The sequence below is a fragment of the Cololabis saira genome, chromosome 13 (genome assembly GCF_033807715.1).
Source record: "Cololabis saira isolate AMF1-May2022 chromosome 13, fColSai1.1, whole genome shotgun sequence".
NCBI classification, from domain to species: Eukaryota; Metazoa; Chordata; class Actinopteri; order Beloniformes; family Belonidae; genus Cololabis; species Cololabis saira.
This window is the reverse complement of record NC_084599.1, coordinates 7682310-7700640: the sequence shown is the minus strand read 5'-3', so window position 1 is coordinate 7700640 and position 18331 is coordinate 7682310. Positions and strand designations below refer to the sequence as shown.

The 18331-nt window shown below is 41.8% G+C and overlaps 1 protein-coding gene across 3 annotated transcripts in view; it reads right to left on the bottom strand.

Moving 5' to 3' along the window:
• Positions 1-18331, bottom strand: part of LOC133458048 (kynurenine--oxoglutarate transaminase 3-like) — a 52902-nt gene that overhangs the window by 18890 nt on the left and 15681 nt on the right. For all 3 annotated transcript variants that reach the window (XM_061737539.1, XM_061737540.1, XM_061737538.1), the window contains exons 4-7: positions 12559-12703; positions 8388-8537; positions 8198-8284; positions 222-344 (exon numbers count right to left, since the gene is read on the bottom strand). In XM_061737539.1, coding sequence (XP_061593523.1) covers positions 222-344; positions 8198-8284; positions 8388-8537; positions 12559-12703 — 505 coding nt within the window. The remainder of the gene's footprint in view (positions 1-221; positions 345-8197; positions 8285-8387; positions 8538-12558; positions 12704-18331) is intronic.

Below are 18331 nucleotides of genomic sequence, written 5' to 3'. Positions count from 1 at the left end.
GAGTTGTCTCTAGACGCTTTACAGAGACCCATACCCAGAACATGAAATATGAACTGGTATAGAGTTCCAGCCAACCATGGCTCTGTAAAAAACAGTTCCCTGTATCAAACCTGTTCTCACCCTCGGTATGAACCTCCTTTCTGATGTTATTCTTGTACTGTAACCATGGTGAACTAAATGATAGTATAATCTGTCATACAGTTGTTTAGGTGTGCACTTACCTTCCCTAAGGGATTGTTTGGAGTGTTGATGATGATGGCCTTGGTTTTTGAGTTGAATTTACTGGCAAGCTCATCTGGATCCAGATGCCAGTCAGCACTCGAGGTGGTCGTCTTTCCAGATTTCTACAGTTTTGCAAAGGACATGTTGTATTACAGCTCCGGACGTCGACTGCCGTCCTAATCACGCTGCGGTTAAGTAGGACATCTCATCAGTGGTGTCTGGCGTGAAAAGTCCAGTGGTAAACAGCAGACTCTACAGTTCTACGGAGCCTCTCATGTTCCTCTGACACCACCTACGACCCAAATTTGCTCAGTATTAAGTTTCCGTTACATGTAAATGGTCATAGTGCACTGTCACGCCAAAATAAAAGCTGCTGCACATTCTACCCATAGACAGGATAGAACAATCCTACCACCCGCCAAAACAGGCGTACATTACGTACCGGCATAAGTCTTCTCAATATTTCTAACTGGATGGTCTCCGCATGGGGCCGTCCTAATTATGCCCGCAGCGATCTGCCGAGACCGTGCTGGACATTTCAGCGGTTCGTTACAGGGCCAGCTGCTTTGTGAGGAATAAACTTACTCAGCCTGTAAGTTTATTCGACACCATTGACACAGAAACATATAAAACAGAATTGTCTTTGTTAGAGGATCAGTCTTCATATAATTACATAACGACAGATTCTGTCCCACTTAAACCAAGGCAGCATATTGCTCTATGGGGAACTGGGGTCGTCAAGGGCCACAGTCCTACATGTTTTAGTTGTTTCCCTGATTCAGCACACCGTGATACAAGTAGCCGTGTCACACGACTTGTGAAGACCATGATAACAAGTTGGTAACAAGTTGGTAACAGCCGTGTTAATGCAGGGAAACAACTAAAACATGTAGGACTGCGACCCTCGAGGACCCAAGGTGCCCGTCCCTGCTCTATAGTGACATCTGGTAGGGCCTGGCCCCAAAATGAGACACCAGTCCATATTATAATTATAAAGACCTAACAAGGCTTGAAAGGATCTGGAACTTGGTTAAGAACATTTTCAATTTGTTAAGTATGTTAAAACTGATCTTTCTTAAAAACTTTACTTTGTCAGAGTAAAAAACATTCTTGAGTTTTCATCACACATCTCTAATAATCTACAACTTCTCCCATAAAGTTTAGAGGGAGGAAAATAATAAGGTGACCCAGTAACCCAGCGGCATAAAATTCATAACTATTTTTTTTTTAACAATATCTTTTATTGTTTTTCTTTTTCAAACATAACACAACAAACAGAAAAGCAACGCTACATGAGACCAGTGACATTAAGATAAGGAAAAAAAATAAAAAATAAAAACACCAACAAAACACAGACAAAGGCACTACTCTCCTCCAGGCTCTTCCATTAGATGATCTAGGTTCTCATTTTTCATATAGTCAACAAAACAACCCCAGACTTCCTCGAAGATTTCCTGTTTGTCCTTGATGATATATGTTATCCTTTCTACCGGTAAGCACAGTGACATCTCCTGGAACCACTTCCTGATGCTTGGTTTGTGTGGACTCTTCCAAGACATAGCAATAACCCTCTTGGCTAGTAGTAAACTAATGTCAATAAACCTCCGCTTACTTCGCCTGTACGCGTGACCATCTGGATAGAGTCCCAGCAGGAAGAGTTTGGGTTCTGGTACAATGGAGATATTCAGTATTTTCTGAATTTCCTGTCCCACCTCCCTCCAAAATTCCATTAATCTGGGGCATGACCAGAGACAGTGGAACAAAGTGCCCTTCTCTATAGAACATCTATAGCACAAATCAGGTATAGCTCCGTTAAACTTATTAATTTTTTCTGGAGTAATATATGTTCTCATAAGCCAGTTATACTGGAGTAATTTGAAACGGGTATTCCCAGTTTGTGACTGGGCTTTCAAGCACGCTTTAGTCCAAAGTTCCTCTGTCAGGTCATCTCCCAAGTCTAGTTTCCAGGCATTCATTTTATATTCAGAAGACTCTGGTGAAAAGGACATTATTAAATCATAAAAAAAAGAAATAAGCCCCTTACCAGATGGGTTCTTGACCAGGGCCTTCTCTAATGTGGACAGAGGAGGGGCCAGCTCAGACCGATCCCGATTAAACCTAATAAAGTTCCTCAATTGCAGAAATTTGAAAAAATGAGTGCGAGGGATATCATACTTATTAACCAGCTCTTCAAACGAGAGCATATTTCCACTGACACAATCAAATAAATCTCCTAAGCATCTCACCCCCTTGTTAAACCAAGATTTAAAGCCCCCATCATTCCTACCCGGTGCAAATTGGCTATTGCCCCAGATTGGGCTGAAACCCGAAAGGTGCAAAGGCGCCCCCATATATTTATTCACCTCCTGCCACACTCTAACCATGGTTTTAACTATAGGGTTATGCGTAACTTTTTTGAGATTCTTAGGGTTATCTGAATACAAATAGGTAGGGAATGGAAGCTTCAGAGAGCTGGATTCAAGATCCATCCATGCCGGCGCCCCCCCCATTGACCAGTTTGTAAAATAGAACATCAAGGTTCTCAATTGAACCGCCCAGAAATACCACAACAAGTTCGGGCACTGTAACCCGCCCCTATCATAAGGAAGGTATAGCAGAGACAAACGGAGTCTAGAGCGTCTGTTATTCCAAATAAAATTAGTGAATAATTTCTTGATCCTAGAAAACAAGTCCAAAGGAGGAAATAGGGGTATGTTCTGGAATAAATATAATAATTTTGGAAGAATGTTCATTTTGATTATATTAATCCTGCCCATCAGGGAGATTGAGAGACCTGACCATCTATCAATTGAATTCACAATTGTTGATATTATTGGGTCATAATTGGATTTCACCACATCCTCCACGTTCGGAACAATTTGTATTCCCAAATATTTAAAGGAGTCTACAGATTTAAAATAGCACACATGTTCAGGAGGCTCAGACCTTTCCTCTGAATTCAACAGCATAATTGACGATTTAGAATAGTTCACTTTATATCCAGATATGTAGCCGAATTTTTGAATCAGATCCATCAGGGCCGGAATGGTTGTGTCCAAATTTTTAAGAAAAAGGATTATGTCATCGGCGTATAGTGCTATACGTTGTTCGAAAGTTCCTATTGTTATACCTGTTATTAACCTGTGTTCTCTCACAGCGATGGCAAAGGGCTCAAATGCTAAGACAAATAGGAGAGGGGACAGCGGGCATCCCTGTCTACAGCCCCTGCTGATCTCTATCGGTTTAGATATCATATTGTTTGTGATTATTTCTGCGTATGGATCCCTGTACAGGAGTTTCACCCATTTGCAGAATTTTTCCCCCAACCCATATCTACCTAGGAGCTCAAATAAAAACACCCACTCCACCCTATCAAACGCTTTTTCGCCATCAAGAGACAAAAAAGCTGTGTCTGGCGCCCCCTTCTGGAAATGTAATATGTTCAAGACCCTTCTTACATTATGGAAGCCCTGCCGGCCTACGATAAATCCATTTTGATCATCCAAAATAACGGTAGGCAGCAGGGGTTCCAATCTCTTTGCTAAAATTTTGCATAGTATTTTTAAATCAGAATTTAGAAGGCTAATTGGTCGCATGTTCTCACATCTATCGTTTGATTTGCCAGGTTTGGGCAACAGCGTTATGAGGGCGCCTCTCAAAGTGAAGGGCAACACCCCTTCCTCAAAGGATTCGTTGTACATGTTCAATAAGGGTTTTGTCAGTTTATCTGCAAACTTTTTGTAAATATCTATTGGCAGACCATCAGGGCCCGCCGATCTACCTGCATTCATACTAGATATTGCCTCCAAAATTTCACCCGTACCGATATCTGCACCCAGCCTTGCATTATCTTCTTCTTGAATTTTAGGGATATTAATGCTGTCCAAAAAAGAGCTTTGATCCAGGTTATTTTGTTCCACCTCAGACCTGTATAATTTGCTATAATAATCTTTAAATGCCTCATTTATTTCAACCGGGTCTATAATTGGATCCCCGATATCATTTTTTAATTTAGTAATTGCTCTTTCAGTTTGGAGCTGTTTGATTCGCCAGGCTAAGACCCTCCCACATTTTTCCCCCTGATCAAAAATATTTTGTTTGAGTTTTAACAAATTTGCAGCTGCCTTCTCAGCAGAGATTTTGTTATACTGAGCTCGTAGCAATATTATTCGCTGATGTAAAGTCGGACATGGCTTCTTAAAATAAGAAGCTTCCAGTGTTTTAATTTTGGTTTCCAATAGTAAAATCTTTTGTTTATTTTGTTTTGTTTTGGAACTTGTAAAGTTTATAATCTGACCCCTCAAGAAGGCCTTAAAAGCTTCCCATCGTATACTTGCAGACGTTTCATCAGTATTTGTGGCGAAATATATATCTATTTGTTCCCCCATAAATTTTATCAATTCAGGGTTCTGAAGCCAGCTTTGCTCAAATTTCCACTTAGGAGGGTCCCGCGCCCGACCTGGGTCTACATAAACCAAGCTGTTAGGTGCATGGTCTGAAATTAGGATGCTATCATAGACACAGTCTTTGACTTTACATACTATGCTAGCAGAAACCAGAAATAAATCTATTCGACTATATGTTTTATAAGTACTAGAGTAGCATGAGTACATGGATACTTCAGGATTCCTGTCCCTCCATATGTCCCTAAGATTTAGCTCCTCAGCAAATTGTTGAATAACCCCCCTGCTCTTAGAGTGCGTCTTATCTATTTGGGTAGATCGATCTTTAAGGGGATTGAGAGTTACATTCCAATCCCCCGCTATCAATAAATGACCTCTAAGAGGAGACAATAACAAAAATAAATCTGTAAAAAATTTAGGATCGTCCTTATTTGGTGCATATATATTTACTAGTATAAGACGTTCAGTTAGAAGGTTGCCTTGGATCACCAGGTATCGCCCCATTTTGTCTGTTACCACTTTAGAAACATTAAATGGAATAGATTTATGAATGAGTGTTAGTACCCCCCTCGCCTGGGACGTGAAGGGAGACGAAAATACCTCCCCACTCCATCTCTTCCTAATCTTAATGTCCTCATTTGGTGCCAAATGAGTTTCCTGTAAAAACACAATTTTAGATTGTATATCTTTCAATCTCTTCATCACCTGTTTAACTTTTTTAAGCTTCTGTAGACCCCTACAATTCCATGACGTGAATTTCACCTCTAGTTCACTAGTCATTCTCCCATATTTCAAATAAATGACCCAAACCCGAGTTAAGAGCAGCGCCTACAAACAAAGAACCCATAAACACAGAAGACACACGAAACATTGAAAAGAGGACTGTATCAAACAGTCTCGAACCCCACGAAGAAACCCTGTAAGCCCACGTAAAGGACTCCTTCCCCCCTCCCCACTTCTCGCTTCCAAAAGGCAGGGGATCACTCCACACCCAGTGAGGAATGATCACACAATACCAACCGACCTATACTAAACTCTCCCTCCTTGTATTATAATAATGAAAACAGAACATTAAACAAGGTATACAAACTTAACTGTAAAGTGAACCCTAACAAATTACATATACACGCATCTTCGCATGCACACGCATATACACATACATACGTGCACATACATACACCTGCAGTAACTTTACCCCCTTTTCCCCATTCGTTTGATCATAAACTAGATTTAAAAAAAAAAAAAGAAAAAAAAAAAAAAAAATGAAAAATTAAAATAAAAATGAAAAATTAAAATAAATAAAAATTAAAAAAAAAAATTAATTAATTAAAAAAAATTTTTTTAAATTAATTAATTAAAAAAATAAATAAATAAATAAATAAACAAAAAAATAAATAAATAAATAAATAAAAAATTAGAAAAATAAATAAAAAAAAAATAAAAAAAAATAAAAAAAATAAAAATAAATTAATTAAAAATTAAAAATAAATAAAAATTAAAAATAAATTAAATAAAAATATAAAATAAAACAACTTTTTTATAATTATTAATATAGTTATTAATGTATAAATCGAATTCGAAAATAAATCTACTCTTATATATACACTAAAAGAAATACTTTATTCCTTCAACCAAGAAAACCCCGTGTAAAAACTACTCAGTGGGGGAACACATCAACCTGATGATTTTATAATTAAGGGTGTAATACCGTAGTGCGCCAGCATCGGCGCCAGCTTGGTGTAAAACTTTTCAAAACAACCCCTTGACCTCAGGTATTCACCCGGAAAAAAAACAAACCGGCAAACGTTGCATTGTGGGAAACATATTTCCGAGTTTAAGACACGCTGCAACAACACAAAGAAAAAAAGAACACCCACTCAGTCACGAGTAACAGACACCGCACATGTAGGTGAGCGCAATGCGCCGACAGTTAAGGCACAGCGCGCCACCCAAAAATAAAATAAGTCTCACCCAGGTGTATCAAAACCACGGACCAGCCCACGTTAGTTTCCCCCGGCCGGCAACTCAGCCCGGCTCCCATTTTCAGTGCGCATCCATTGCGGGTGTAGACTTCTCCTTCTCCTGGATTTGTCGAATAAAGTCTTTGACGTCCCCAGGTTTCTCAAAGCCTCGAGTCGCGTTCTTATAGGTCACCAACAGTTTAGCTGGAAACAGCATGCCCTGTCGGATCCCAGGGATCCCGCGCAGCTGGTCCCGCACCGAGTTGAATTCCTTCCGCCTGTTGATCACTTCAGCCGGCAGGTCCGGGAAGAACCTGACGGGCTTTCCCTCGAACAATATATTCCCAGGGGAACCCCGGGTTTGATCCTTGGCTGTGGTTATAGCTTTAATGGCTTGCGTCACCTTCTCCAGGTCCCGGCGATCCAGGAACTTCATGATCATGGTTCTTGGTGGAGCATTGCCGTCCCTCCGCTGACCGATCCTATGAGCCGCTTCCACGGTTATCCCAGACGTTATTCTGAGCGTTTCGGGGAGCCACCTCTCCAGGAAAGCACAAGCGTTGCTCCCCTCAGCATGTTCAGGCAGAGAAACTAGTCTTAAATTCAGTCTTCTGGACCTCGTTTCCATGGAAATAACTTTCTGGGCCATCTCCGCGTGCTGTTTCTCCAATCTTTGCACCTTGGCTTGTAGCCCAGCCACAGTATCCTCCGCGCTGGAGATTCGGGTCTCCGCACTTTTGACACGTTCTTTACATTCCCCAACGTCCTTCTTCACTCCTTCTATTGCCAGCATGACTGAGTCCAGTCTCTTAGAAAAGTCAGATTTCAGATCCCTGATAGCTTCTAGAATCAGCGCATTTCCAGCGCCTTCCCCTCCGTCTTCCATGCCGGACTTTTCCTCCGGGTCCATGCTAATGCTACCAACGCTAGCCTTTCCACTACCTCGGCCTCCAATAGAACTGAACTCCAACTTAGCTTGATGTTTGCCTCGGAGTCTGTTCGATTTTCTGTCTCCCATCAAGGATTTTGGTTATGGGGATAAAATAGCTCACTTTTCCATAATATTCTGTTTCATTTATTTAGATAATTCTAACACACCAGCGGAGGCGAGAGAAATGCGTCCGACTAGCTTGCCGCCATCTTGAAAGCCCAATTCATAACTATTTATTCTGAGAATCTACTTGTTTACTGAGAAACTTACGGTAAATAGACTGACTCAGATCACTGGGTTTTTTTCATCATTTCAACAAAAACGCAGCATTTAAGTTAATATATTACATCCATAGGCTGATACCAATTCCGTTTTGTCACTTGCCAAAACTGAAACTGCTTTGTACATAATAGTCCAATGAATATTAAATAAAAGGTACATTTTTCATAAAACTCAAGACCTCGACGTCATTTCTGAGAAATAATGTCTGCAATCCATAGTAAAACACAGACTTCTCTTATCCAGCATGCATGGGCTGAACTAAATCCAAATGTCAGGTTGCAACATTAGAATTGCTGCAGGTCCACAGGTCATTTAGTCCAGTGAGGATGGTCCTGTACGTTAAACTATCTTTGGTGAACACTGCTAAAACCAGGGTGTAAATATCAAGTCAAACTTACAGGCTTCAATGGGATCAACACAGGCTTGGCACCTGCCATTCGCACCATAGTTGTGTAGCAATCAAAGAAAGGTTCAATTATGATGACCTGGGGACATGACACAATAAATATAATATAATGTAAGACCACAAGTTTAGTTATGAATACACATGTACATTTTTATGAGAAGTGAGAAAATAAATGTCCTGACCTCATCTCCTACTTCCACCAGGGCTTGTATGGTGCTGAACAAGGAACCGTAGCCGCCTACGGTCACCAGGACCTCTTTGAAGGGGTCAATCTCCCGTCCACAGACCTTCCCGTACACCTGAGAGAGGGCTTTCACCAAAGAAGGATGACCCTGGTCCATCAACAAGGGACAAAAAACCAAAGGGGGCAGAGCCAAACAGTTAGTGATGGGCTTTCAAGTGCAGGTGTCAACACCCCCAGGAAGCAATGGAGGATGCTTTGAGATCTCATCACCCAAACTGCACTACCTCCCAAATCTATGGCTCAGCAATGCATGCTGGGTGACCCTGTGTAGGTTGAACGATGTACTCATTGCGCACAACAAAGTTGTCATAACAAAGTGTGAAGCAACAAGTGGGAGCCGTAACAAAGGCCAAGAACACAATTACTATGTCATAGACTTGTCTGTGTTATTCTGATTTGCTTGTGGGTCAATGACGAATAAGGATTTTCAACAGGTTGAATGTAAAATAATAAAAAAAAAAGAATATCTATTGCAGTAGTTCAAACATTAAGAATGTTGTGTACACATACATTCATATAAAAAATTTAAATTTAGTTTTTTGTCAAGATGAATTGGCACTAGCCTTAAAAAAGGTCATGTGGTGCAACCGTGATTCATATTAAAATAAATTAATTTCCTTAACATCTTGACATCTTTTTTTTACATGTTTTCAGTATTATACAAAAATGGTGGTGCTTTTAATGGTCGCACCGCATGATATTTCATAAAATGGACATCAGTGAAACTTTGTTTGTATATTATGATGGAAATATAAATACAAATGTGTTGCAATCTTACACACTACAAGAAAGTTCGGAAATCATGCCAGATTGATTTAAAAATATTTAGAGTGATTACAAAACGTTTTCAAAACAAGAGTTATGGTCGGACGGTCGCACCACATGACATTTTGACGCTTAAAACAACAACTAAATCCCAAATAACTGTTTTTTTTTTTTTTAAATTCAAGTGAGTCCATATGTGGGACAGGTAGTTCATATACATATATATATATATACATATATATATATATGGCGCTTTTGCATTAGTCTCACTTCTCCCCGGTTCTACCCGCTATGGCCCCGTTTCGCGCTTTCGCACTAGGGCTGAGACGTGTAGAGCCGCTCCAAGTCGGTACTTTTTTCTGTAACCATTTCAGCCAGGTTCTTAGCGGGCTCAGAAGGGACTATTTCTGAGGTCACCACCCTCCTCGCCACCGATTGGTCGGGGGGCGGGGCCGTCATCACCCTCCTCGCCACTGATTGGTCGGGGGGCGGGGCCGTCAGACGTTTGAATCAGGAAGCGGGAGTCAGAGCGAGGCGACCCGCGGCTCGCGGCGATTTTATTATAAAGCACAAAACGTCTGTTTGGTGATCCAACTCTGAGGTGCAGATGTTCATAAACCTGGTGGCTGTCGAGAAAAAATTAAAAAAGCGATGTAGACGGGCTGTTTTACTCTCAGCCGCTCCGGCTCCAGCTGATTTCTGATCAGCGCTGACATGAACAAAGGTGTTGCGCAATCGAGTACGTCACAGCAGCTTCACCCAAACCTGCCCGCTTCTCCCCTGGCAGTGCGAAAACACACAGTGGAACCGTGTAAAGCCGCGCCGAGCCGAGTCGGGCCAAGTAAGTCCTAGTGCAAAAGCGGCAATATATATATATATATATATATTTTTTTTTTTATCCATTTAAACCTTTTTTGAATTGAAAAAAAATCTGTTTTTCTGAAAATATAGGCATCACGTCATTGACCCTGAACTTATTTTTTCTTTTTTTGCATTATGCAATATTGCATTATATGTCTAGCTGGAGAAAAAAAATCTGAGATACAGGAAGGGCCTTTTTGTTGTTTTTCCTGATAACTAGGTGCAGTTCCCAGCATCCCTGCCTACCACGGGTAAAAGGCAACAATGTTCTTGTTTATTAGCATGTAGGGTGGAGGAGTGAGATCAGATCAGAGGTGGCCCCTCAAACCCATGCTGGGGACAAACGTTAGCGTGAGGTGTGACCAGGTGAGCTGAGAGCTGCCCACACCTGACTGGATACTCAGTACAGATATTAAAAACTGCTGTAAACAGGGCTAATCATTTGGAATCATTTGAACCTTCATTCCTCTCCTTTCCAGGGCATAGTCCATGGTGATTCCTGTCTAACCTCGACTGTGAGCCTGTCCATCACCATAGCGAACAAGAAGGTGCTCAGGGCCGATCCATGATGTAGTCCCACCTCCACCTTGAACTCCTCTGTCACACCTACAGTACACTTCACCACTGTCTTACAGTCCTCATATGTCCTGCACCGCTCTAACATACCTCTCTGCCACTCCAGACTTCCTCATACAACACCACAGTTCCTCTCTGGGCATGTTTATATGAATTATCCAAACAAAAAAAAAAACACAAATTTTATATATATATATATATATATATATATATATATATATATATAAATAAAATTTGTGTTTTTTTTCATATATATAAAAATCCTGTAAATTTTGTTTTATTATCTTATTATTTTTTTTCCTTTAAACTTTGAATCATGCTTATTCATGTCTTTGTGAAGCACTTTGAATGACCCTGTTCTTTAATTGTGCTGTATAAATAAACTTGCCTTGGCTTGGACAACAGCTGACTCTGCTCACTGTCTCATGGTTACTATTTTGGAGAGTAACCATGAGACAGTGATCAAACAAGCCATACTTGTTTACTTTGTCTTTTTTCTAAATGTTCTTCGTGAACTCTAACATTTAAGATATTATTCGATTCCTGGCATTTAATTCTTGGGTTTGCAAGAACACAGTTGTAAGCAGTTAACAGTAAGTTGTACAAGGTGAACAGTCATGCAGTTTGAGGTGACGATGTGGGAATGTGACTCCTGTCAGCTGTTCGGGGAGTCCGGTAGCAGAGGGGACGAAAGAGTTTCTGAATTGTGTCGTTCTGCATTTCAAACTTCTGTACCTCCGGCCTGAGGGTAGAGGAGTGAACAGTCCGTGTTGTGGGTGGGTGGGTGGGTGGGGTGAGCATGGAGGCAGCTCTCCTGTGGACTCTGGGGCGGTAGATGCTCTGCAGAGAGGGCAGTGGTGTCCCGGCCGGTTAAGGGTTCTGTCAACCACACAGCTGTAGAAGCTGCTGAGGATCATGGGCGACATGCCAAATTTCTTCAGCCTCGTCAGGAGATACAGACGTCGTTGGGCCCTCTCAAAGCTGGTGCGCTAATGGTGCTTTTCCACTAGAACCTACTCAGCCCGACTCGACTCGCTTTGGTGCTTTCACACTAGGGGTGTAACATGCCGAGTAGATACTTTTTCTGTAACTATTCTGCCGAGGTTCCAAGCGACTGATCCAACTCTGAGGTGCAGATGTTCATAAACCTGGTGCTGACGAGAGAATTAAAAAAGGGATGTAGACGGACGATAAGGAACAACCAGATCTACCAGGAGCTCTGTCTCTTCATAGCTGCTCACGGCTCCAGCTGACTTTTCAGCAGCGTCGAGACAAACTAAAAAAATTAAAAAGCGTAGCCGCTTGAAGATTCTCTCACTCTCATTTTTTAACTTGATATGGAACACAAGCCACAGACCCAGCAGCACATCTATCATCTCCTCCAGGTTCTACATCTTTAGTGTTGTTGTCTTCTTCTTTTAGATCACACAATCAAATACGTCACAGCAGCTTCACTCCAACCTCCTACTTCTGATCTGGGTGTCTAAAATAAACGAGGGCAAGGCGAGTCGAGTCGGGCCGAGTAGGTACTAGTGTAAAAGCGCCATAACTTTAGCAGAACACGACCACGCGTGTCTGATGGTTGACTAGTTGATAATAAAATATTGTTTTAACATGTTCCACTTCTATTATGTCATGGTATTTTACCACTTTGTTTAAATTAATCCTACCACGCTAACAATAATCAAGCTTCCACATGATTGTTAAACTGAAATATAAACACTAGACTTGTTTCCTGCATCAAAAGAATATTTAATTCTAAAGGCATCTTGGAAATGTTTTGATCTTGTGTTAAATATTTTTTTGCCAGAAACGTATTTTGCCCTTTTTTGGAAATTATGGTTCAATTAAATGTTAAGCATCCAAACATGAGTTACATATTTCATATTCAGTGCATTGACACTTACAAAGCCTCGGGTGTACTGGTTCAACAGGTCCACTGACGCAGCCTTTGCCAGCGCTTCCTTGATGTAAGAAGGTGGGGGGATATCTGGAAAGCCTTGGCTGAGGTTGACGACGGAAGGATCGGCCGCCACTGACGTAAACGCTACCCTGTGAGGAAAAAATAAAGCATCAGTTGCCAGAACAGAGATCACTATATGTTTTAAACAATGAAGAGGGAAAAACTATCAGACAGCCACAACATAACTTTATAACTAGTCACTGACTCTAACCTGACGTCTATGTAATAACTTGATTGAGAAAGAAAAATCTAAGACCAAGATACAGTATGTTAAAGGAGCATGAGGCTCCTTTTAAGAAATGAGACTCTCTAGCGCCACCCTTCGCCATGAAGGCCGTCGGGGGTACTGCAGCCAACAGTGAAGCCGGCACGGGAGAACGGGGAGAACGTGTATGCAGCGTCATGTGACGTCACATCCGCCGCCCAGCGCGGGAAATTCGGGACCGAATTGCAGCACATTTTGCAGCACACAGCCTGTTCAAGGCAACGGAGAGATACACTAGAGGGCTCATTCTTTTGGGTTTGGAACGCTTCATCTGACATTATTACTAGAAAATGTAAAATGTATACAGATTTTTTTCATAAATCCTGCCACAATCCGGCCTCAAGCTCCTTTAAGGAGTACATTTTATCATCTAGTATTTCCAGTAACAATATTGTAACTATCCTGATATTCTTTTAAATTATAGATCTTTTTTCAATGATAGTCCAACACAAATTTCACGTGATGATGGGGTACCACTGCACACGAGCAGTTGAACGCACAGAGTGGAAACACACCAGCCTCTATGACTTACAGTGGGGCAAAAAGTATTTAGTCAGACACCAGTTGTGCAAGTTCTCCCACTTTAAAAGATGAAAGAGGCCTGTAGTTTTCATCACAGGTATATCTCAACTTTGAGAAACAAAATGAAAAAAAAAAAAAAAAGAAAATCCAGAAAATCACATTGTCTGATTTTTAAAGAATGCATTTGCCAATTATAGTGGAAAATAAGTATTTGGTCAATAACAAAAGTTCATCTCAATACTTTGTTATATACCCTTTGTTAGCAATGACAGAGGTCAAATGTTTTCTGTAAGTCTTCACAAGGTTTTCTACACTGTTGCTGGTATTTTGGTCCGTTCCTCCATGCAGATCTCCTCTAGAGCAGTGATTGGTCCGTTCCTCCATGCAGATCTCCTCTAGAGCAGTGATTGGTCCGTTCCTCCACGATCTCCTTTAGAGCAGTGATGTTTTGGGGCTGTCGCTGGGCAACACGGACTCTCAACTCCCTCCAAATGTTTTCTATGGGGTTGAGATCTGGAGACTGGCTAGGCTACTCCAGGACCTTGACATGTTTCTTACGAAGCCACTCCTTCTTTGCCCGGGCGATGTGTTTGGATCATTGTTGTGCTGAAAGACCCAGCCATGTTTCATCTCCAATGCTGCTGATGGAAGGAGGTTTTCACTCTAAATCTCACGATACATGGCCCCATTCATTCTTTCCCTACACGGATCAGTCGTCCTGGTCCCTTTGCAGAAAAACATCCCCAAAACATGATCTTTCCACCCCCGCGCTTCACAGTAGGTTTGGTGTTCTTTAGATGCAACTCAGCTTTCTTTCTCCTCCAAACCCAAAAAGTTCTATTTTGTTTCATCTGACCATATAACATTCTCCTTATCCTCTTCTGCATCATCCAAATGCTCTCTAGCAAACTTCAGACGGGCCTGGACATGTACTGGCTTCAGCAGGGGGAACGTCTGACCCTGCAGAATCTGAGTCCCTGATCATAGTGAGTTACTGATGGTTCCTTTGTTACTCTGGTCCCAGCTCTCTGCAGGATCTGAGTCCCTGATCGTAGTGTGTTACTGATGGTACTTTGTTACTCTGGTCCCAGCTCTCTGCAGGATCTGATCCCTGATCGTAGTGAGTTACTGATGGTTCCTTTGTTACTTTGGTCCCAGCTCTCTGCAGGTCATTCACTAGTTCCCCGTGTGGTTCTGGGATCTTTACTCACCGTTCTTGGGATCATTTTTACCCCACAGGGTGAGATCTTGCATGGAGCCCCAGATCCAGGGAGATTATCAGTGTCTTGTATTTCTTCCATTTTCTGATAATTGCTCCCACAGTTGATTTGTTCACATCAAGCTGCTTACCTATTGCAGATTCAGTCTTCCAAGCCTGGTGCAGGTCTACAATTTAGTTTATCACGTCTTTGACAGCTCTTTGGTCTTGGCCATAGTGGAGTTTGGAGTGTGACTGTTTGAGGTTGTGGACAGGTGTCTTTTATACTGATAACCAGTTAAAACAGGTGCCAGTAATACAGGTAACGAGTGGAGGACAGAGGAGCCTCTTAAAGAAGAAGTTACGGGTCTGTGAAAGACAGAAATCTTGCTTGTTTGTAGGTGACCAAATACTTATTTTACTGAGGAATTTACCAATTTATTCAGTAAAAATCCTACAATGTGATTTCCTGGATTCTTTCCCCTCATTCTGTATCTCATAGTTGAAGTTACCGATGATGAAAATGACAGGCCTCTCTCATCTTTTTAAGTGGGAGAACTTGCACAATTGGTGGCTGATTAAATACTTTTTTGCCCCGCTGTATCTTCAGGCTAAACATTTTCATTCAAGTTGGCCAAAAACATATTTCTTATTAAGCGTTTTTTTGCAAAGCAGTTAAAAATATATTCATGAAAAATAAAAGAAAGTACTTAAACTTTTTTTTCTTTAAAGGTTAAAAAAATAATTAGACAATCGCAACTGTTGCAATGAGGTGACGACAGAGTTCAGAGCAGGTGACACAGCAGAAAAATAATTTCACTGCAGCAATTTGACAGACTATGGTTCAACAGTCCTGTCATGGTTGGAGAAGCACCTGTTCCAAGGTAATCAAAAGAAAAGAAAAGAGTACCAGGTCTGGTAGAAAACAAAGGACCTGCTGTATGCTTCAAATGAAGTGATACTTGTTACAGCTGAGCCACTGATTAAGAGCAGGAGCCTCATCAGTGAACCGTAAGACTACACTGCATTTCCCAGCACAGTGTAGTTATGTGTGCAGAAGGACTCTGTTTTGACTGTAGAGATATCACGACTAGGGGTAGGCAAAAATATCGATATGGCAATATATCGCGATACTTTTCCAGCTGATTCAATATCGATATTCAAAATTTGAATATCGATTTTTTTTTTTTTTAATCCCCGATTTTTTTCCCATTCTATCACCCAGTGCTCCTACCTAAGTGACAGTCCTGGGCATTGCCACTCTCTACCAACCCTGGGAGGGCCCTGCACTGAGCTCAGGTTTTATTTCACGTTTTATTTCATTTTATAATTTATTTTTTATATAACACAATTGCCTGTCCTTAAAAAATGAAAAATAATGGACAGAGGTTTATTTATTTATGGATTTATATCTATACTGACTGATCACTGTGCCTGTCCTTGGTTTTAGTACCATCTTTCTTGTGTTTATTATCATTTGCCACATAATTAAAGCAACCTCATACTAAATTTAATGTTAATTTCATATGATGTAAATAATATGAAAAACATATACAAATATGTTGTAACTTTAGCTTGTATAGTCATAATAAAACATTGTTTTGACTCAGTTTGTCCCATGAATTGTCACTATAATCTGATGAACATGCAACTCGGATTTTAAGATCCATCACTATCATCTGATGTACATATATACAACTTGGATTTTAAGATGTGTAATGCATTTTTAAATTTTTCGGTGAACTATGTAGAATATGATAATCGGGATATTGCATAATCGGGATATCGCAATGTGTATCGTATCGTGGCTCAAGTATCTTGATGCGTATCGTATCGTGAGGTCCTTCCCAATACCCACCCCTAATCACGACACCTATGTTTTCTTTCCGAAACCTGGGCTCTGGGTATCAGTCGATACTGAGTACTATTGCAACGCCAGTGTTATGATTTATTTTTATTTTGTTAAATAGTAAATTAATCCTTTTTTGTATTGATTTCTATTAAACCAAGAGCAGTCGGAGGTGTATTTCCAACCTTAGGATACTGTACCAGAGCTCCCGATGTACAGTTAAAAAGTGAAATCCAACATTGTCACATGCATGTAAACGAAGCACGTGACAGCTTTCCTGGTGGGACATTCCGGCCTAAAATAGCAGGGGATGGACAATATACTGCTAATGCTGGATAGGTAGCGCAATCTGAACAACTCCCGTGCCACTGCTTACCTACCTGGGGACTCAAAACTGGTATTTTCACTGCAGTGTTGAGTAACTTCCTGTTTTGGCTTTCAGAGTAACAAATTCAATTCAATTCAGTTCAATTTTATTTAAAAAGCGTCTATTCGACCCACGACTTCCTATGTCAAACCATTCAAAAGTTATAGCAGAAGGGCTTCCGGTTGGTGAGCAGATGGAGTAGACGCGTTTCGCGAGTGCTCCCGTAAATGCCAAACTTTTTAAACCACCAAGCCCTCAAACTTTCAAAATTTTTACTTTAAAAAGGATTCCCTGTTGCTGTTTTTCTTTTTTTTTTGTCTCGAACGAGCCCACTTACCTCCGAGATGGCTTCGAAGAGCGGCAAGTCGGGCAAGAAGGACGACGCTGGCGCTGTCTTAACCCTGGCGGCCATTACCACGTTGCTGGAGGAACACCGCGCTGCCCTGGCCGCCGAGTTCAAAAATACTTTCAGTCAGCTCGACTCCAAACTCGACCAAACGCGGCTCGCGGTCGAGGACCATGGCCAACGGGTTTCGTCCCTTGAACTCGCCACAGAAGACCTCAGCCAGCGAGTTACGGACCTTGAAGGCATCTGCTCGACTCTACGGGATGATAATGCTCGGCTGAAGGCCAAGGTGGTGGATTTGGAAAGCCGGAGCAGAAGGCAGAACATCCGTATCCTGGGCTTACCGGAGTTGACCGAGAGCGGTTCTCCGGCGGCTTTCTTCTCCAAGCTGCTGTGTGAGGTGTTCGGGAACGATACGCTGCCGTCACCGCCAGAGATAGACAGAGCGCACCGCTCGCTCGCCGCCAAGCCGGCCCCGGGACAGAGACCGCGTCCGGTCATCATCCGCCTTCACCGGTACCAGACGAAGGATATCCTCATCAGGGAGGCGCGCCGGAGGGGAAAGTTGGAATATCGCGGCCAGCCCATCCGGGTCCTGGAGGATTACAGCCCCGAAGTTGCCAGCCAACGAGCGGAATACAGCGGAGTCATGTCGGAGCTCTACCAGCTGGGTCTGAGGCCGGCTCTGCTCTTCCCCGCCCGGCTCCGGCTCACGCTGTCCGGGGGGGCCAGGAAGTGGATCGGCTCCGTGGATGAGGCGCGCAAATTCATCACGAGTCGCAGCAAAGCTTCAAACCCGCCGTAACGGGACTGTTGGAGGCTGCCACGGCTCCGCCTGCAGCCCGGTGCGGCTCACTGACGCTCACGGACTGACTTTTTTTTCTCTCTCTTTTTTTTTTACGTGAGTCACATTATTCCTGAGGGGAGGGTGAGTAACCCCGCGACAACCAGTATTTTCTCTGTTGTTAGTTGGACTGCCCCTTTGCAAATATTATTAATTTGCAGTTATTTTTCGCTATTTGAGGGAAGGGGAAAAATAAGTGGTGAAGAGGGAGAGGAAAAAAAAAAAAAAAAAAAAAAAAAAAAAAAGCTTTTCCGATTTACCTATAAGTTTTGTAATAATGGTAAGCTGTTAACCTTACTTTTACGCTGCTTAAGTCGGACGTTTTA